The sequence below is a fragment of the Ovis aries genome, chromosome 1, assembly GCF_016772045.2.
Source record: "Ovis aries strain OAR_USU_Benz2616 breed Rambouillet chromosome 1, ARS-UI_Ramb_v3.0, whole genome shotgun sequence".
Taxonomy (NCBI): domain Eukaryota; kingdom Metazoa; phylum Chordata; class Mammalia; order Artiodactyla; family Bovidae; genus Ovis; species Ovis aries.
The window spans coordinates 17,162,539-17,183,917 of record NC_056054.1 but is presented as its reverse complement, the minus strand read 5'-3'; the positions used below and the strand labels follow the sequence as shown (position 1 = coordinate 17,183,917).

Here is a 21,379-nt window from a genome sequence, read left to right as displayed (position 1 = left end):
CTGGGGGCTTGGAACGGGGCCCGACGACACCATAGCTGCATGTGGAGAAGGCCTCCCTCCCGCCCTGCTCCAAATATGGTCCCTGTGACCTCAGACCATTACTGCAGATAGAGCCGTCTTTTCTACAATGGCCGTGTACTCGCGGCACAGCCGGGAGTTTCTGGAACATACTTAAACGTCTCCATTCAAAGAGCGTCGGTTTACGGCGAACCAGTCACTCTGCGGGGGGGATCACGCTAGCTATTAGGAAGCCCCTGTTAAAAATATTGAGGGCGGAGGGCGGGGGTGTACTCCATGGGGACCTGCCTTCCAAGCACAGGAGGACTGTCTTGTTAAGTATTCACATCTTTTTGTATTGGCCACAAAAAAAGATTTAATTTCAACTCACGTTTATTGAGCAAGCTAGGCATGTTATTCTTACAACGGCCATAATTGAGGCTGCCACACGAAGTAGATGAAGCCCTGCACCTTCGTTCTTTATAAAGCGTCTGCTCTCTCCCGGGGATGGACAAGTTCGCCAGTTGCAGCCTTCTTAAACTCAGTCTAGGGATGAAGGCACAAATTCAAAATGCGACATACCAAACACCCCAGCGCTGCTAACGCACAAAGCGTTTTGGGAGTGGCCGTGGGAAGAAGGTAGAGAGCCGACTTCAAGCACATGGAGGTTTATGCAAAGGCATAGAGGGAAGAGATGGGGGTCTGGGGGAAATGCAACTAAAGTAGTTATGTAGGACCAGAATGAAGACGCTGGGTTATACAGGAAGGCCGGGTTAAATTAGGAACATTTTATCTGAAACTTAAGGGCAGTAGTGAGAAGGGTAATTTTAGAGTTGAAATGGGGACTGGAATGATTTTTTTTTTTAATGCTAGGGAGTAGAGAATGGGTTAGAACCTTGGAAGTAGGGAAGCCGCCTAGGAGGCTAGTGTGGTAACACTTACCCTATCGGTATCATTTAGGCTGTCAATTCCACCTCCTAAACGCCTCCCTGAATCAGTCATAGAAAATCTCTAAATGCCAATCCAGTCTTTATTCCTACTGCTGCTACTCTGATGTAGGCCATCATCATCTAGTGCTCATTGTAGGGGTGGCTGTTTAGTTGCTAAGTCGTGTCCGACTCTCTGTAACCTCTATGGATTGCAGCCCACCATATTGCCCTGTCTGTGGGATTTCCCAGGCAACAATACTGGAGTGGGTTGCCATTTCCTTCTCCAGATCTTTCCAACCCAGGGATGGAACTCATGTCTCCTTCATTGGCAGGCAGGTTCTTTACCACCGAGCTACCTGGGAAGCCCCAGAGCAGGGGTAAGCACACTTTTTCTCTAGGGGTCAGATGATTCTGTCTCAACCACTCAGCTTTACAGAGCCTGAAAGTAACCATAGGCAGTCAGTAAACAAGTGCATGTGTTCCTCCCAAAAAGTAACTTATGGAAATTTGAATCTCATGCAGTTTTTTGTCACAAAATATTTAGATTTTCCAACTGTTTAAACCCTTTCCCAACTATTTAAACATTTAAAAATCATCCTTAGGTCATGAACCACTGAAAAATAGAAAATACCTGGTCTGCCCTGGCTTAGAGCACCACTATCATTTTTTTCTTACTCTAACAGTTCCCACGCCAACATCCAGTGTTTGAAACCGCCATCTGATCACGACACTGTCTTACTTAAAATCTTTCAGTGACTACACCACCCACAGAATTGTCCAGATTCCTTAATGTGGTTGGCAGGACCTTGCATGACCTCTAAACTTGGTTTCCAGTCTTCCTTCACGTCCCTGGTCCAACCTTCCAGGTGACCTTTTTACAACTCCTTCCTCTGAATTACTGCATACTATTCCTTCTGTTCCTCCTTTCTCCTTTGCCTCTTCATCCTCTACACCTTGCCTCAGGTGTTACTAGGAGACCCTTCCTCTCCTCACACACGGTACTGCACTCATTACATCTGCCCTATAGGACTACCAGTTCCTGAGGCATCTAGCATAGTCCTTGACACATGGTATCTTAATGTATTAAATATGGTGTGATGTAGAAAATGGATCAGAGAAGAAGGTACTGATAGCAGAGGTTATCTAGGCAGCAGTGCCAGTAATCCAAGAGAAAAGGTTTGCGGCCCCAGAGCTGCTATTCATCTGTTCCAGCTCCAGGTGACCTTTGGCTGTTAAAAAGAAAATGTTTCCTCAAAGGCAATTCTGCCAACACTGGGGACATTTAAAAGTGTGCCCTATAGGCTTGAGAGCTTCTTTGCAAAGTGGAGTTACAAAGACACTTAGAATAATGGTAGCAGCACCTTTGAGAATAAGTGAGCAACCTTCCCTATGTAACCGCTTTGAAGGGATGGCTTCTCAAGCAGAAAAATAAATTCTGTAACATTTGTCTTTAAAGTGTTACTTGTAAGTATCATTACTTACTCATTCAATTACTAAGCTCTCTCTTCATGCTCAATGCACATGAAGATAGATGAACGATTTAAGAAATAAGAAACTAGTTTTCCTCGTAGCTACATCTCTACCACTGCAGATGGTACTGAAGCACTGAGGAGAAAGTTCATGTCAAAATTCATCCCGTTTCAGGGTGGGAGCTCTCCACACCATAGTCCCCCTGTCACCCTGAGAGCCCAGTGTAGTGACCACAGCTCTGGTGTGTACCTTTAAGTGATGTGAAAAGCCAGTGGGTTCATTCCAAGAATCTCCCCTGCAAAACTTTCACTGGGTCCCCATCTCTCATAGACTCTGGCCCAAGAACATAGTCCCCTTTTCCTAGAAAGCCCTCCCCACCATTATCTCCAGGCTAATTCCAACCAATCTGCCAATACTTACCTCAAATGTTGCCTCTTCCTCTCACCCCCAGTCTCTCCGCTCTGCTTCCATAGCACCTTAAACATACCACTATCATTCATATGACAATTTATTGAGCACTTACTGGCTACTGGGTTCTTACCTCTTCTAGTGATGGAGACAGCAGTAAAAAAAGACAAGACCAAGCTTCCTGCCCTCATAAGGGTTCACATTCTAACACCGCACTGAATCCAAACTGCCTAGTCCCTGTCACAAGAACGGGTCACATCTTACTCATTTTCATAGCTCCAGTGCCCAGGACAGACACTGGCATAGAATATAGATGCCAAGTGTAATTTGATGTCCCATCGGGGCTGTCAACTCAGGATCCCAGCTGCTCATCCTCCCTCCTGTCTCTTTATAATTCTACTCCACTTAGTTACTTGAAGATTTCTCCACAGCCCCTTCTTTCCTGTGTCCCCTGAATCCTGTTTACTTAACCAGAGAGAGTTGCATATATCCACACAACAGAGGCCCTTGATCATCTCACCATTTTCCTTGACCCCCCAGTACAGTGAAATGGCACTTTTAAGCTGGTTCTGTTGTGTCTGAGAATTTCACTCTCTGCTACTCTGCTAGCTACAGTAGCCTGCTGCTAGTAGTTATGAGTCATCTCTGCCATGAGCCAAGAGAACGTAGGAATGGGATAACACACACATTGCCTCATGAAAGGAATACCAGGGAGTTCCCTTCATCTCTTGAACATGATACTCAACGGGATCTTTTTATGTTGGGCTATTTCCTTTCAAAACAAATATTTTCCAATGTGTGCTACTGTTTACAAGTTACTCTTATATTCATTCTCTTGTTTGACCCTTTCAACAATACTACAAAATAGAAATATTATCCCCATTTTACAGATGAGGAAACCAAGGTTCTGAAAGGGGAAGGTCTCAAGACCTCAGCTGTTTAAAAAATGACTTCAGAGTCAGACCAAGATTTTTAACTACATTATTCCCATTTCATCATGATTAAGACATTCTGCCAAACAGTCTTCCATCCCCAAATATCTCAAGCTAGTGACCTTTCACCTACAGGCTCTAGAACTAACCAAATGGAACCTAATGGAAACATCTTTGGAAGTAATAGTGCTAGAAGGCCCTGGAGCTTTGTCTTCTTTGTCCGATTAGCTTTAACCTAAGAGGGGACTGCTACAACTGCTTATAAATCTGAGGCATCAACTCTGCATAGCAAAAGCCTGCCTCTGGTCCATGCTGGTCTCTGGGGAGAGCCAGTTCTAGCTGGAGCTAAGGCATGAGGAGGTAGGGCTATCATTACAACCATTTAAGAACACAACATACAAAGGAAAAAAAAAAAACCAAACAACTTTATTTACAGTTGAAAACTTTAAAACACAAAATTTTGGGTTTTGAATCTGTGATGCTTCCAAGGTCTCTGTCTTGATCAAATGGGGTAGCAGCCGCAGGGAAGCCAACACAGGGGCCAATCCAGGTTATCTTACTCAAGAGTATCACATCGAGCAAGGGAAGGCCTGCAGTGGCAGAGGTGGAGGGTCTGTGAGGGATGAAGAGAGAAGCAGCTCAAAGGGGACAGGCCACGAGAGAAAACACTCGCAGCTCTCCTCTGCACCCCAAACCCTCCTTTCCCCAAAGAGAACTGCTCTGATTCTTGCCACAGGCCAGACCTTTGGTGCCCTACAGCAGAGTGCAGGGGGATATTACATTAGAACCAAGGAAGAAGCTATTAATAATATTTACAGCCAATATACTATCTCATTTATTATTTACCCTTCACAAGTCTGTGGGAGAAGGCAATGGCACTCCACTCCAGTACTCTTGCCTGGAAAATCCCATGGGTGGAGGAGCCTGGAAGGCTGCAGTCCATGGGGTCGCTGAGGGTCGGACACGACTGAGCGACTTCACTTTCACTTTTCGCTTTCATGAATTGGAGAAAGAAACGGCAACCCACTCCAGTGTTCTTGCCTGGAGAATCCCAGGGATGGCGGAGCCTGGTGGGCTGCCGTCTATGGGGTCACACAGAGTCAGACACGACTGAAGTGACTTAGCAGTAGTAGCAGCACAATTCTGTGTAGTATATATTATAATTAAGCAAAGGGGAAAACTAGGGTTCCCAGGGATTTAATGGCCTGACAGTGATGGGGCTTCCTGGTCTACTTGGCTCCAAAGTCTTTGTGCTTTCTGCCAGACCTTGATGGCTCTCTGGAGAGCAAGAACAAAGAGCAATCCCTTTTCCTTAAAGGTTTTGGGCTCAGGGCTATAGAGAAACGAAAGTCCACACCCTCTGTTTATGGCCTTGGAGTTGGCTGTACTAAAAGAATGGGGTTAGTACACTCTGTTACCACTGCCCCCTCTCCCCAAACATGGCTAACACGCCTCCTCCTCCAGAGCACAGTGGGTCCTGGTGTCATAGCACAGGCTCAGGCAGAAGTCTAATCCTGGGTCCTCAAGGAGAAGGTACAAAAATGCACGAAAGCACTTTACAAGTTGCATGGTGCCCTGGGACCTAAGCTCTAATCCCTGACCAGGCACTGTGTGAGTAGGCATGGTCCCTGCCTCAAGGAATTCTGAGTCTAGAGAAAACCAGACCAACACATCCATGATACACTGTGTTAAATGTGGGAACAGAGATGTGAATCAAGTACTGTAGGGATACCCAGGAGGGTAACAGGGAATGATTCACAAACTGATATCAGCCACATGCTCCTGGGAAGGACTGGAGGAACTAGGATTAGTTAAAACTGCATACACACAGTATGTATTTCTGTGTATCTGAATTTTATAAAATACATGCCCAATGTAGAAAATTCAAGCATATACATAAACTGAAAAGAAAGTCTTCAGCTATCTCTGCTCTGCAGAGGTAACCATTACTACCAGTCAGCAATCCATCACTACAGTAACTTCTGAAAGAGTAATTCTAAATAGCATCATGTGTATATAATGTACTGTATCTTGACTTTGTCCCTTAATGTATCTTAGAAATCTGCCAACACATACAGATCTACTTCTTTCAAGGCTATATAGTATTCCATGGACATGCTGTATCACTCTGTATACCGGGTTTCAGGGCAGGGAGCTTTGCCTTTGTACTGGAGGGACTGGAATAGAGCCATTCTCTCCTCCCTGCCCTTTATAGCTGGCAGGGTTTCTGACTTTCAGGGCAGGGAAGTGTTACACACCCAGCAGGTATGCAGATATCTGCTGCCCTGCCCCCTAGACCCGTATTTCCGTGGAAGCTCTCCTCTGGCCACACTGCCGCAGGGGCCCCTCACTGGCCTCCAGCCTGTCCTCCACACTTCTGAGCAATGTCAGTAAGGGTGTCCTTCTGCTCAAAAACCTAGAGGAGCTCCTGCTGGCCTGGTTCTTCTAGGACAGCCAGGACACCATTTGGAATCTCAGAAGCATGGTGGACTCTCTCCCTGGGGTGGGAGGGGGCTGGAGGGAGTTGTACACACTGCCTAAAGCTCACCCCCACCATGGAGTCAGTATGAATACGTCCGCCTGCGCTGGATCTCACATCTGTCCTGGCCTCCTCTAGCCTCGCCTCTGTTTGCTTTTCACACCTTGCTCTGGCTGTACTGAATTTCTGGCAGTCTCCCTAACACTTCCTGCTGTTTCCTGCGGTTTGCACCTTTGCTCACGCTATTCCCTGTGCCTGGAATGCTCTCCCATTTTAGCTACCTGACAAGCTCCATTCTTGTACTCAGCTGAAACATCTCTCCTGCAGTCTTCCTAAACACTCCAGGCAGACACAAGCATTCATTTTCCTTCATCTTAAAATCTCCAGTCCGGTGCTTTACTGTACTGTACTTTCCAGTTTCCCTAAGAGACTGAGTTCCCTGAAGGCAAGAACTGGGCTTTCCGAGTTTGTAGCCTCATCTGCAGCATGGAGCCTATCTTAATTAATTAGTTCTTAGTTGTGAAATGAATGAAGGGTTAGCCAAGATGTCTAACCAAGGTGTCTTTCAGCATCTTCCTCTACAGGAATGTATCACATCTACAGGAAATCCCAGGTTGAGATGTGCACTAAAGTTTGAGAAATACTGCCTAGGAGGACTTACACTCAGTCATTACAACAGCAGCTTCACATCCCTTATAGCCACCATCCACAGGTACAATTAATTTTTAACCTACTGACTGTATGAACGTGAATAACACCTCATTGTAAGCTATGATAGCTGTAAAATTATGTGCTATGCTAATTATATTTTCTCCTAAGAGACAAATATTAAAAAACATTCATTCAGCACTACCTTGGGCTTCCCTGTGGCTCAGTTGGTAAAGAATCCGCCTGCAATGTGGGAGACCTGGGTTCGATCCCTGGGTTGGGAAGATCCCTGGAGAAGGAAAAGGTTACCCACTCCTGGCCTGGAGAATTCCATGGACTGTAGAGTCCACGGGGTCACAAAGAGTCAGACACAACTGAGCAACTTTCACTCACTCACTCAAAACTTGAAATTAATGTTAGACCTGAAGGTTCCACCGCCCCCACACCTCCGCCATGTGCCTGTAAGTAGCCAAGAACCCAGTGCACTGGACAGCAGGAAAATCCTGTTTTGAAAGCCTGAGAGTCTCTTGGAAAAGAGTGGCTGTGCGCTCTGACAGCCCTGCTAGTCTCTCTGTGATCCCCAGATCTGGTGCTGTCAAGCAGTAGAGTTCTTTAAATTCATTGTTCCCCAAATTCCCCTGAAGATAAGACTCAGCCTTCCCTGATAGCTCAGTTGATAATGAATCCACCTGCAATGCAGGAGACCCCAGTTCGATTCCTGGGTCGGGAAGATCCGCCAGAGAAGGGATAGGCTACCCACTCCAGTATTCTTGGGCTTCTCTTGTGGCTCATCTGGTAAAGAATCCGCCCACAATGCGGGAGACCTGGGTCTGATCCCTGGGTTGGGAAGATCCCCTAGAGAAGGCAAAGGCTAACCACTCCAGTATTCTGGCCTGGAGAATGCCAAGGACCGTTTAGTCCATGGGGTCGCAAAGAGCCGGACATGCCTAAACAAATTTCACTTTCAAACAAATTCATAATAAAAAGCTTTCAAAGGACTCACTGAGATAGAACCTAGGTTCCTGCATCTAGAGTTGTATACTGATAGAAAACTTTACTTTCACTACAACCAAGGTCAGGATCTAAGATAAAGCACAAAAGAAGTTGTGAAAGGAAGGACTTCATAGGAGGTACAGCTGATTGAGTGACTTCACCTGTCTTGCCTCCTTCCTACATTCCTCTATTTCCAGTGCCTCGGCACAAGGCCTCTAACGCCTGATAGGTGAATTCTTGATTTGAATGCAGTAGATTCCTGCTGGACTGATACCATCAAAAGATTATCTCCTTCTGTGTCTTTTCTGATTGGAACACGGTGACTTCTCAATTAAAAGACAGGCTGTTATTTCCCTGTGGCCTTGCTACTCCAGGTCAGGGCCAGCATCAACTGAGAGCTGGTCAGAAATGCAAAACCTCAGGTCCCACGCAGACTGAGTCAGAACTAGCACCGTAACAAGACCTCCCGGTGACTCATATGTGCACTAAAGTTTGAGAAATACTGCCTAGGAGGACTTAAAAACATCATCTATACTGGCTGTGAAACATTATTCCGCCCAGACACTACCTGAGGGATCTGAAATACTCCTTTAGAAATTAAGAGATCTTTGTAACTTTACAGCTGGGGAGAAACATGATGGAAAGATACCATACTCCTGGGGGAATTACTCACCTCTTTTCCTGACTTTCTCCCAAATCCATTACTCAGAAACCCAAATTGAGGACCCCGTCTGTGGAATGCCTTAAGGTCAGACTACCACTCAGACTCCCTACACTTTAAAACCTATGAGTTTTCAACTTGGTAAAGTTGGATGAGATAATTAAAGTAAGGTTCTTAGCTCAGAATGTGAGCACCAGAAATATTCACTAAGTGATAGAATTGCTTTTACTCTATTGTCTCTAAATATAAGCTAAGAAAGATTTAATTTTGAGCAAGTCAAGGTTAGAAGACTAAGTTGAAAGTATCACATATGGCTCTTTAAATTTAAATAAAAATAAAAATTGAGTCCCTCCGTCACAACAGCCACATTTCCAGTGCTCAACGGTCACATGTAGCTAGAAGCTACCACAATGGACAGCACAGATGCAAAACATTTCCACCAGCACAGAAAGGAATGCCCCCTGGACAGCATGGCTGTAGAGGACCTCTGGGGCATCAAAGGGCACCCCTGCGATTTGTTCTGCTTGGGGTTGTAGACGGAAAAGAAGGGCTTTCATAGAGGCAAAGGTTTACATGACGTTCGCTCATAGCAGGTGAGGAGAGGAGGGTTGATGATTGCCACCTTCAGGAAGACAAACTCCTAACATGGATTTCCAGTAACTTTCTTAAGGGACTCCCAGAATCAGAAAAATGTAGAGAAAAGACTGCAAACATAAAAGGATTTCTAAACTTTACTGTTTTTAATGATCTTCTGTCCTCCAGTGGTGATCAGTGGTCAGTCTTTAGAAGGAAAAGGACCAATGAATTCAACTTTAGTTTGGCCCAGAAAAGACGGGGAGGGAGAATGAACCACAGTGAGGGCGTGGGGATAGCAGGTTGGGCCTGGGGCCCTCAGTACCGTCAGAAAAGACAGTTCAGCCTGTCAACTGGGGCTGAGAAGGGAGCATTTGGCTGGACAAGGGTCCACGTGAGCTTTCAGCACACACTTGTGCATTCCTACCCTGGCATTTGCTCACACCAGATCCATGCCTAAAATGCCTGACATTCTCCCTCTCTATTAACTCATGTAATAAATTTTAACTGAATGCCTTTAAGTGCCAGATGTTGTGAACACAAAGTAAGTCACAGATGGAGGTATGCACAGTCGTTAAGATGCTCTGGTATTTGACTAGACCTCCATTTGAAAAAAATGGCAGAATCCAGAAAAATAAATTCTAGATACTTTTGTAAGAAAAACTACAGAAATATTAGGCATTAAACTGAGGTAGAAAGGACCTTCTTAAACAAGATTAAAACACAACACAAGGGAAAAGATGAAAAATTCTGATCTCATCAAATTAAGAACTTCTCTTTAACAAAGGATATCACCAAAGTTAAGATAAGCAACCCACTGCTAATTTTTTTTAACATATATTCAGGACAAAATGGCCACAACATAAAAAATAAAAACTAAGACGCAGAAATGTACACTTAATTCAAGTCAAATTGTATAATTATAAAGTTTGTAATTATTCAGATATATGCTACAGATATATAGCGTATCAGTTTTAAGTACTACATAGTTTTATATGAATGATATAGGAAAAGTCTTCCAGATATATGTCAAATGGAAATAAAATAATGAGCAAATATTGGGTTGACCCAAAAGTTCGTATGGTTTTTCTGTAACATCTTATGGACATACCTGAACAAACTTTTTGGCCAACTCAATAGTATGATGCCATTTAGGAAAAAACAAAACCTCTCCAAATTAGATTGGCAAAGAAAGGCCCCATGGACATACATCAGACTGACATAGCAGTTACCTCTGAGAGCAGTGGCGGGGGGGGGGGGGGCATGCAGAAGGAGAAGGGGGGTGCTTTAGCTGTTCTGCGTGAAAATTTTCAGGTGAATTATGTTGCTTTCCTAACTAAGAATAAATAACCAAATGAAATATGTGAATCCTGATTGGATTTCTTTTAAGAGCTAGAAAAGTTACTTTGTGGATAACTGGGGAAGTTTGAACTTGTATGTCAGACAACATTACTGTGGTTATGCACGATGTTCTTATTTTTAGGAGTCACTTGCTGAAGAATTTAGGGGTAAGGTATCAAGAAGTCCTCCAACTTCCAGATGGGAAAGAAATGAAGTAAGGGAAAGAAAGGAAAGAAGAGGAGTGGGAGAGGAACAGCGGGAATGGGAAGGGGAGGTGAGGGGAGAAGACAGACAAAAGCCAAAGCAAAATGCTACAACAAGAATGTTCAATATTGGCAAACTTAGGCGAAAAGTATATAGGTTTCAATGTACTATTCTTCCAATTATCCTGCAGGTTTGAAAATTTAAAGAAGAAAAAGGAAAGAAAGGCAAAGCGCTACCATCCTTTACCTAGCTGGAAGTGCTCAATTTCTTTCTTGAATTCATACTAATACTTAGCAACATCACGCATATTACTAGTGATCACTTCTGAGAATGTGTTTTTATTCCCCATAAGCTCCTAAAAGGTGGAGGCATCGTTCAATTTTTTCTCCCACTCTCCATGTCCAATGTCCAGCACAGAGTGGGCGGTGAGTAGCAAGCCTCGGTAGGAAGTGAGTCTTGGTGGGCTGAGAAATGTGTCATATTCACCTCTGAGTCTGGCAAACACAAAGTCAGGGCCTGGGACTGCAGCATCAGTTCTGATGAGAAGCTTGACAAGAGAGCCTTCTGGCTACGCAGGCTGCTCCCAATCACCCAGGACTGCAGCCAGGTCTTTCTAAGTGGGACTACTGAACGAAGCGAGTGTCTAACAGTGCTGTCAGAAAGTGCCCGATGGTTTTCAGGTTGATAGTTTGTAAACTATAAAGTGTTAGAAAAATGAGGTGTCCCACTCAACCTTTCTCTTTTGATCCTTACAGTGACCCTGGGAGACAGGCATTATCACCACTGGACAGATGAGAAAAACAGGCTCAGGGAAGGGAATCGACTTCTCTCGGGTCACACAGAGAGAAAATGTGCTCAATCCCGCATCTTCAGGTCTAAAGTTCTTTCCACCAGACCGTGCTGCCCTCTCTGGGATCCTGACTCCTGATCAGGAAAGACACACTTACCTGATTCAGTCTCCCTCTGGACTACATCTCCCCACACTGTGAGATCACCACAGGCAGCTTGGGTTTATTGTTGGGGCCTGTGGGAACATTCTAGGAGAGAAAGCACAGTGGTGATTCCTCCACTCTGACACCCCTCAACACACACTTACCGATGCCTGCCAGCCCCTGTGCTAAGGACTGACAGCTCACAGGCTGATCTGACAAGAATATAATACAGATCAAAGAGAAAATGTATAATCTCAAAAAAAAAAAAAAAAACCCCACTCATCAAACTCATGACATGTAGTAAGTTATAAGACAGAGTAGAGGACACAGCATGAGCAGACTCAGGGCAGTAAGGAGCAAGAGGCAGGGATGTGTATGCATATTTAAGGGCGGGCTAGTAGCCTGATGTGACGAGAACACGGAAGTGGCAGCGGCAGAAGGGGCAAAAGAGGTGGTGGAGAGGGAGGCAGGGACTCAGTCATGAAGAACCTTGAATACAATGCTGAGGAGGATTGCATCAGTTAGGTGAAACAGTAAGCAGAGGCCAAAGCTCCGTTCGCACAAGAGAGGCTAACTTAGGGCCCAGAAACCTTGGGAGGCACACTGTCTCTCCTCCCTGTGAAGCGTGGCTGAACAAGTTCTCCTGCTCCTCAATACTAGTCAGGCAGTACAAGGCCAGAATGGCTGAGTCAGAGGTCAGCACCACAGGACTCACCTCAATCTTTCTCATCACCAGAAGTCCATCAATGATTTTTCCTGTGGGAAGAGTGTGAGCTGGACTTGACTAGTCTCATTTGCAGAATATTTTCCAGACCCGCAAGGCACATTCTCAGCCATTATCTTATTTGAACCTCAGACTAACATCACAAAATTAATATTGAGTGGAAATGAAATGTTTCCCAAAGTCACGGGTAGTAAGGAGCAGAGTTAGGGCTCATACCTAGGTCGGAACAATTGCAAAGCCCCCACTGTACCATGCTGCCTGTGTGGTATTTCTTCATGCTGCTACCCCCTGCAGACACACCCACACCTACACAGACACACTGCCCAGGTGGCTACTCGCTACATCATACGGCCCTTTCGTCATCCCCTCTAACCACATATCCTTCCCACCCACCAGAGCTTCTACCTTCCTGACTACTACCCAGGGCAGTTACACCGACTGAACACATGAGTTGGGGGCCCAGTTCCTTCAGAAGCTCCATGCTGGGTGAGGGGACCTGGACAAGGACAGGAACAGGACTTACCAAACACCACGTGCTTCCCATCTAGCCAATCACACTTAGAGCAGGTGATGAAAAACTGGCAGCCATTTGTGCTGGGACCGCTGTTTGCCTGATGGAAACCAAACAGATACACCGTGAGTTTTCCTGGCCACGTCAGCTGAAGGGCTGAACTCCCTAAAAGAGACTATAGCCCTGACTCCTCCGTGCTCTTCCAGCAAATCTGACTGAGCATCAGCTGTGAGCCAGGGTCTGACCTAGGCCCCAAGGACACAGAGAGGAACAGAATACACAATTTCTGCCCTCAAAGAGCTAGACCCTTCAATAACTACACATGTCTCCTACAGTGTGAATTTTTATAATGGCAAAAATTGTTTATGGAATCTGATTTGCTGTATTTAGGCCAGTACTGGTGATAACTGGATCACACGTAACGAATTAGCTACCAGCTCACAAAAAGCCTGTCACTTGTGCTGTAAACTGTTTTGTCTGAATGGCTCTGTACTGTCCCGAAATAATGGTAATAAAAAAGTTTAAGGTGCAAGAAGTTGCCATGCTAGAAAAAAGATTCCGTTTAATTAATGACGTGCTTTTTACAGCTCCACCCCAAATCCTTTATTGTTCAATTTTATAGGAAAAATTAACTTTTAAAATTGAGGATCTGAAATTCTCCAGCCATACCCCTTTCCTTTTCCTCTCTTGAAATTGTCTTTGTATCATTACACTTCACAATGCATTATATAATGACAACACAGGGCAATCAGCAAAACCCTATCATGTTTCAGCAGCACTAGCTTACCAGGTGTCTGTGTAACTATGTGAATATTTCACTGCATACTTCCCTTGTTTTGGAAAAAGCTGAGTAGAAAATGGAAACCTGAAAGCACTAGTACTATTAAAAGCACAGCTCTCATAAAAGTAATACTATGGAAACAACACTGGAAATCATCAGATAGGTCACTAGCCTTCACTGGATGTTTAATGGGTTTAAATTAGTTGAGTCTGCGTTTAACATTGAAGGAATGAAAATGTAGGAAATACATTAGAGACTTTGTCTAGAAGGGATTTCACTTTATATTTTGGAAATTCCCCATGTGAGATGAGACTATTTTGGGGTTTTGTTCATGTATGCAGCAACATCTCACATTAGCAAGGACTGCCTGAGCCAGTGAGAAAAGACCTAACTCTGGAATAAGGGCAGACTCCTCAGTGGTCCCACTTCTTCCTTCTCTTCTCTTCCTCCCTCCCTCCCTTTTTGTTTTTCCTATCTATCTACCTTGCTGCTCAATGTATAAACACTTATTAGCAGGCAGGTAGGCAAACGGTCATACGACATGTGTTTTCCGTCAGTCATTTAGCCAGTCTTCCGGCAGAATAGCTTACTGGTTCAGAGCACAAGCTCTGGAGCCAGATGATCTATCTTGAATCCCAGCCCCACTCCTGCCTGTGATCTAGTTTAGCTGCATAACCTCTCTATGCCTCTGTTTCCTCATTCGCACTATCTCAAAGGGATGCTGAGGATTAAAATGAATTAATGCAAACAAAGTTGTTGCTGAGAATATGCTCAACATTAGCCCTTATTCCGATTATCTTTCAGTCATTCATCAGTATCTGCTTGGCACCTTTCGGTATCAGGTAGTCAGGCTAGGAGATCAATGCAAGTCAGCCTCTGCTCTTGAGGAACTCATCATGATGTAGTGGAGAACGGAAGCAGTTGTGCTACAATTGCTACAATTAAAACAACTGTGCTACAGGATGGGTGACAACACGGCTTAACCAGTGTCAGCCTGAAGGCAGCAGAAAGCAAAGTTTCCTTCCACCTTTTTCTGACCCCTCCCCAGATGCTAACAGAGCGGCACACACCTAGAGGGGTTCCAATCCTCATGACGACGACCCAAGCCCACCTAAGCCCCTTCGGCACAGTACCGTGCTTGCCCAGGCTGACTTTCTGAAAAGGAGGTTTGTATGCTGTCGCTGTCTGTTTCGCCAGGCTCACCCGAGTGTTATGGCAGCCTCCTAACTGGCTTCTCTGCCCCAGCCTCTTCATTCCTATCTGCCACTCAAACACTGCAGCCAGGATCTTCGTTTTAAAACACAAAGTCGACCAGTCCCGCTCAAAAAAGTGTATGGCTTTCCACATTCCATGAAATCAAGTCCACATAACCTCATCCTTATTCTGGCATTTAGAGCCTTTTAGGAGCTAGACCCCGGAGAAGGCAATGGCACCCCACTCCAGTACTCTTGCCTGGAGAATCCCATGGACGGAGGAGCCTGGTGGGCTGCAGTCCATGGGGTCGCTAGGAGTCAGACTCGACTGAGCGACTTCACTTTTACTTTTCACTTTCATGCATTGGAGAAGGAAATGGCAACCCACTCCAGTGTTCTTGCCTGGAGCATCCCAGGGACGGGGGAGCCTGGTGGGCTGCCGTCTCTGGGGTCTTACAGAGTCAGACACGACTGAAGCGACTTAGCAGCAGCAGCAGCAGCAGTGGGAGGAGCTAGACCCACCTGCCTCTCCAGTGGTCTCTACTAGATCATTCCCTCCCCCATCCACAACCTATGTTCTCATCACCTTCCTCACTTTCTGGCCCTTGTCCATGCCACCCTGCTATTTCAGGGTCACACATCTTCTGTCTATGCTGTTTTATCTGGTAGAGAACTTCTCTGGATCTTTGCAGCAATTACTCTCATTCCTTGGGGTCCTCACAGTACTCTTATGTACACTGAGGTGACCTCCCCTTAGTACCCTCATGGCATGAATTATACACTGGACTCATCACCCAGCATGTGTGCTTCCCCCTTAGAGGGCAGGGATCAGATCTGTATCCTCAGGCCTTACCACGAGGCCTAAACAGTGGATGGCAACAATTTTTACTTGACGGATGCCTGAGTGGATGAGTGAAAGAATGGGCAAGCAGACAGAGAATGTGCTTGTAAACAATGGGTCTGGGGGAATGAGAGTTGGGGAACTGACAGAGGGAAATAGGTGATGACGAGGGAGGGAGAGGGTTGGACAGTGAGAAGGAGGCAAGGTGAGAGGGGTAAGGGCAAATGAAGAGAGAGGGGTAAGTAAGGAGTAGTGAAGGGGGAACAAGCAGGGATGTGTAGCTGGGGGACTAAAGCAGGTGGGCAGGGGGACGGAGAGAGCAGCAAGATGTCTGAGTGGGGTTGTAAATGGGCAGACAGGGTCCTGGGAGTGGGCAGGAGTGGTGTGAACCCTGAACAGGGTGGCCGGCCAGCAGGCAGGGTGAGGGAGAGGCAGGGGCGAGTGGCGTGACGGGTGTGTGAACATTGGGTCTTGCCAGCACAGCTGGCTGCATTCTAAGCAGCAGGGCTGGGTGCCCGGCCACACGTCCTGGCTCACACAAAGTAAGAAAACACACAGCAGAGTTAGAGTTTGGTTCCCTGGTTGGCTAGTGGGTCCAGCCCCCAAAATCAAACCAGACTGAGGAAAGAGGTAGGCAGGGCAGAGCTGAGTCCTGGGTCAAGCAAGGGAAGGAAAGCATTTCTTTCTATCCCAAGAGACTGTGCCCTCTGGGGCCCAGAATTCAGCTGGCTGTAAACCTAGCCCCAAACACTGACTGGTCCTCACTTACCATGGAAAGAAGGCCTGGAGCTGAGTGTCGAAGCTTAAAATTTTCATCTGCGAACGGCCCCCGGTAGATACTGGCAACTCCAGTACCATCTCCCTGAGCAGAGAGAAGAGAAGTGTTAGTGACTTGCGAGTGTTGGCTCTCAGAGCTCACAGGAAGCAGCTGCTGCACCCGAAGCCTCGCTGCTTTAAAGTCTTCTTACTCCTGCAGGCCACTTTGGGAGCCACACCTCTTTAACCCTCTCCTGTTATCAAAACAAGCCCCATCCAAGGCACGTGCAGCCCACAACTTGGCTAGGGCACCTCACTGAGGAAAAAAAAAAAAACAGGTCACACAGCTGGGCCTCTAGAAAGGTGGGTTAAGACACAAGCAAAATAGAGGATAGGAAACAGTGATTACGTATGTAATCAATGCCCTTTCCAAAGACTCTCTTGCCTGCAGTCGTATATGAGAATCCATTTAACTGACTACTTTCCCTCTCCTCTCAACTACGCAGGTGGGTGGGCTCTTGGAAGTCTAATCTGTACGAGAAGATACCATCCTTCTGGCTAAAGTCAAGGTGAGGGGAATTTGAGGGGAGAATGTAGGGCCAATCAGAGTTCCTTCTATGGGAAGCAGGAAATAGAGTATCTGCTCTCTGGAGACTGAGTTTGTACCGTGGAAACCTGGAAGTTGCAGGTGACTATCTTTGGGAAGGTGGGCTGGAGAAGAAAAAGGCACTGTAATACACATGTGTAGAAAGCTCGAGAAACAGAAAGGACTGCTTGGTTCTGTGACTCTCCAGTTCCTAGACCTGTTTCTTCCTTTGGCTTCCATGAAACACCTCGTCATAAATCCCCAATTTCTGTTTAAACTAGCCCTATTTGTGTTATCCCTCTGCTCTTCCAACAACTCCACGGAACACGCATTATTATCCTCCCCATTTTTCAGGTGAGTGAACTTAAGTCAGGATAATAAAGCAACCTGACCAAGGCTTTGCTGTAGTACCTTAAACAGAACCCCAGGGGTTTAAAGTTAATATTGAGAGACTACCAAAGACCAATCTCTCCCAGCCAGTCAGTAAACAAAAAGAATATTGGGTACATGATGGGACGTGAAAACACTGAGTGCAGAATCAAGGGGCCCTTACTGGAGCAAAGACCACTAAAGGGGATTAATGTAAGCCAGGGAAGCGAAAAACCTCTCAAAGTGTTTGATTAAAAGTTATTGGTACAGCCAAGCTCTGTATAGTGGAAAGATGGGCTTTGAGTTCCAGATCTATCATTTATGAGCTGGGGAAGTCACTTCCTATCTCTGAGCCCCAGTTTCCTCAACTATCAAGTGACAATGAAATCACCTACTCTTTACAACAGTGCCCCAAAGATGCAATCAGTGTTTATGAGAAAAACTTTTTGCAATCCACAGAGCTCTGTGTAAATGTGAGCTATTGTATCTTTGTCGTTATTGTTGTTTCGTCCCTAAGTCATGTCTGACTCTTGTGACCCAATGGATGTAGCCTGCCAGGCTCCTCTGTCCATGGGATTTCTTTAACTACACATAAATACACACATACATATAGAAGGAAGAGAAAACATGTTCCTTTCCAATTAAAAAAAAAAAAAAAACCTAGAGAAAAGATCAGTTAATACATCATTTTCTATAATCATACTATCTACTGTGCTCCAGAAGCCAGAGTAGGGAAAATGACCAAATTGATTTGCAGGACAAAAAACAGAAAGCAACTTAAATCTTCCATGATAGTGGACTGATCAAATAAATTCACTGTCTTTTCCTAAGGTAACAGTAAGGAGTTATTAGCAAGAATGTTTTGGAAGTAGATCGTGACAAGGGAAAACACAGTGACTGAGCATAAATTTTTAAAAGTTTAAGTCTGTTAAAAGTTATATTTGACATACAAATGTTCGCAACAATAAGATGGGCAATTGTAAAGTAAAATGCCAAGAGTATATTCCTTGAGACGATTTATTTTCATTGTTGTACTTTTGTTTTGCAACCAGAAAAAATACATTATCTTTTAAATTTTTAAAACACATTATTAAAACAAACAAACAAGCAAATATTCTTAGTCCAACTTTAGAAGGTCTCAAATTCTGCTTCTACGTCTTGCTCATTCTATTTTTTCTGCCCTAAGGGTGGCTCTGAGTAATTTCTTCTCCCTGACAGCCTTCTGGCTGACTAACTGCTAACTCTAGAGCAATTAGCAAGTGATCACATGTGCCTAGCAATGACCCATAAGAAGTTAGTCCTATCCCTGCTAAGACAATATAGCAGTATAGAAGCCTTTGGAAGAAAGAACACAGAGAATAGCATCTTAGCCCTTCTTACTTGCCAATAAAAAAGGATATGGTCACCCCAAGCCCTACTCTAATCAGTCGTGGCCAGGGGTTGCAAACTTAAATGCCTATAGGAGTATGTGACGTAAAGAAGGGAAGCCAGTGGTGGGAACTGTGGTGAAATAATAAGGACATACCTGTCTAAAGGGAGCTGTTACTTGACTCAACCAAATGTTGCTACATGAGAAACACAGGCCAAGTGCACCCCTACTTTTCAGTTGTAACAGAGAAAACAAAACTCCAGAACTTTCCGGAAAATTTCCCAGTTTTACAACATCATACAGATGATACAAAGCATATCTGTTTCGGATTCAGCCCCAAATCTGCCACTTTGTAAACTTATCTGGGTAGGAAAGATAGAAATCTTAAAAAAACTCCTAACAGTCAAACTAAATATACATGTAAAGGATAAAGAATGTCTCCCAGATCCAAGAAAACAGCAACATGACTAACCAAATGATATTAATAAGAAAGATCATGCACAGAAATGGGTGGGTATGGACAAACGTAGGTTTAAGAAAGCATAAATGTGGTTTATTCAGAACCCTGCAAGGTTGGGAAGCTTGAAATGGGGATGCATACAGTGGCAAGAAAAATCATGCTTAGCAATGAAGGATTAATTCAATGGGTTCTCCTAGTGAATAGGGAAAATATCCTTCCAGAACTCTCTGATTTCTTGCCCACTAATGAACTTGATTAAAAAAATAACAACTCACCTTCCGAGGCACTGGGATACCAGAAGTGAATGGGAAATCAGGGCATAAGCATTTAACTCACTGGAAAGGGACTTGCCCCCATTTAGAGAAAGTTAACTGTAACTGATTTCTAGCTAAATTCCATGTGCCCAGTTAATTTGGGTCTGTCATGGATCACCTATAGGTATGCTGGGAAAGTCAGTTCCCAGCCCTAAAAGACTGAGATTTGGAGTGAGTGACTCAATCAAAGTGCTAATATGTTATCTAGTGATGCAGCGAGTAGCAGCCATCACAGGATATTCCCATTCCCACCTCCTCCCCCAGCAAACTTGGCTACTGTTCTCAGTTCCCCGAGGAGCAGCTTCAATAACAACAACCAACAAAAACAAAACTTATAGGCCCTTAATAGGAAAGGAACAGTACTTACATTAACAAAATCTCCACCCTGAATCATGAAATCTTTTATGACCCTGAAACAGAGAACAAAGGATGCTGGGAGAAGATTGTGTGGTTTGGAATAACATTAATTTCAAAATATAATGTTTATCACTTCAGTCCTCAAATCAATGGTTGAGTTCACAAAAGCATCCCTTCTCAAGAACTAAGAATTATGCTATGGTTTTGTTTTCCTCTGAAGAGACTAATCCCCCAAGGAAGTAATTCTAAACCATACTAATAGTAATTTTAAAAGTCCCCCAGGATGGCTTGCCAAAGGCCTTACCTGTGGAAGGTGCTCCCCTTGTATCCTATCGGAACCCCATCTTTTCTATAAGCAAAAAGAAAGAGACTTGAAATGGTAAACAGGTAAACATAGGCCTTTCACGTTTACCATACAGTCGAGCCAGAGACACCCTTCTAAAGATGGTCGGGAGAAGAGAGACGAAGAAGGCAAATGAACTGAGGACAGACCCATAGTAATACCTTCTATTACTGTCACCAGTCATACAAGGCCTGCCGGTGATTCCCCAATACCCTCAACTGCAGCCTCAGGACAGCCCTCAGGAGCAAGCAGAGAAGTCAACCACGTCAGAGACTGACCTGAATTCTCCTGTGCAGAACTGCCTGAAAAGGAAAAGAGTGAACGATTCAGTCGCCATGGCATCACAACTCTGAGCGTCCCTAACCTCAGCGGGAAGGGGAACGTCGGCGCTAGCTAGCCCACCAACTGGCTGGTCAGACGTCCAGGCATACAGATTAACATAAACTGAAAAGGGGACGGTCAAGACTATTCAGAGAGATACCCAGAGAAGTCAGATCTCAAGGACGGTGAATGAACGGATAGAGGTAGGCAGAAGATTCCACAGACAGGCCCAGCTTCTCGTTTGGTTTATCCAGCAAAGAACATCATCTTACCTAAAATTCTCCGCCGTCTTAGGCACAACGTCTGCAAAGAGCTCAATCTTCATACGACCAACCTCCTGCAACCGGCGAGAGACGTTCAGAAAGCCCAGTCCAAGCCCGTGAAGGCCTCACCGAACAGGGAACCCTCGGGCCCCCATGCCGCTTGGTCTCTCCCACCTCCGCCTCCGTAGCCTACTCTTCCGTTCCACCCGGTCCCTCCACCAGCCGGGCGCTAGGATGCGCAAGACTCCTCCTCTTCCTACTCCCTCACCCCCGCCCCGCAGGTCGGTAGGTTCTGGTTCAATTTCACTTTTTGGCTTCCCGAGTTTGCTACACCTGAGGAGGTGATCTGCCTGCCAGACCGCGTGCACGTTCCCTTTGGCATCGGGCTGGCTGGCTGCCAAGACCTCACCTGGCCGCCAATGCTGACATCAAAGAATACCACGGGATTGACAGGGCTTGAATTTGCCACCGCCATGCCTCTGACCCGGAAGCAGAAGTCGGGAGCGCGGGGTTCCGGCGATCCTATGATCTTGCTCCGCCGGGAGGTGTTTATTTCCGGCGCAGGCGCAGGAAGAGCCGGGGGGGGGGGCGGTGCGGTGGGAGGCGGTCGGCCCCGCCCCCGGA

At 45.4% G+C, this 21,379-nt stretch overlaps 1 protein-coding gene across 10 annotated transcripts; it reads right to left on the bottom strand.

Moving 5' to 3' along the window:
- Positions 1-372: 372 nt before the first annotated feature.
- Positions 373-21,254, bottom strand: PPIH (peptidylprolyl isomerase H). Of its 10 annotated transcripts, none has more exons than XM_060398849.1 (10): positions 21,165-21,254; positions 20,765-20,829; positions 20,450-20,473; positions 20,133-20,177; positions 19,839-19,881; positions 16,387-16,479; positions 12,815-12,902; positions 12,283-12,341; positions 11,583-11,672; positions 373-543 (listed from the first exon to the last, which is right to left on the bottom strand). In XM_060398849.1, the coding sequence occupies exons 1-9, from the start codon at positions 21,228-21,230 to the stop codon at positions 11,604-11,606; spliced, it is 552 nt and encodes a 183-aa protein (XP_060254832.1). In that variant the 5' UTR covers positions 21,231-21,254; the 3' UTR covers positions 373-543; positions 11,583-11,603. The 10 variants fall into 10 exon arrangements, with proteins under 10 accessions (XP_060254832.1, XP_027824372.1, XP_060255127.1 ...); XM_027968571.3 differs by having other exon boundaries at positions 12,283-12,323; XM_060399144.1 differs by lacking the exon at positions 373-543 and adding an exon at positions 4,142-4,349 and having other exon boundaries at positions 12,283-12,323; positions 20,333-20,473.
- Positions 21,255-21,379: the final 125 nt, after the last annotated feature.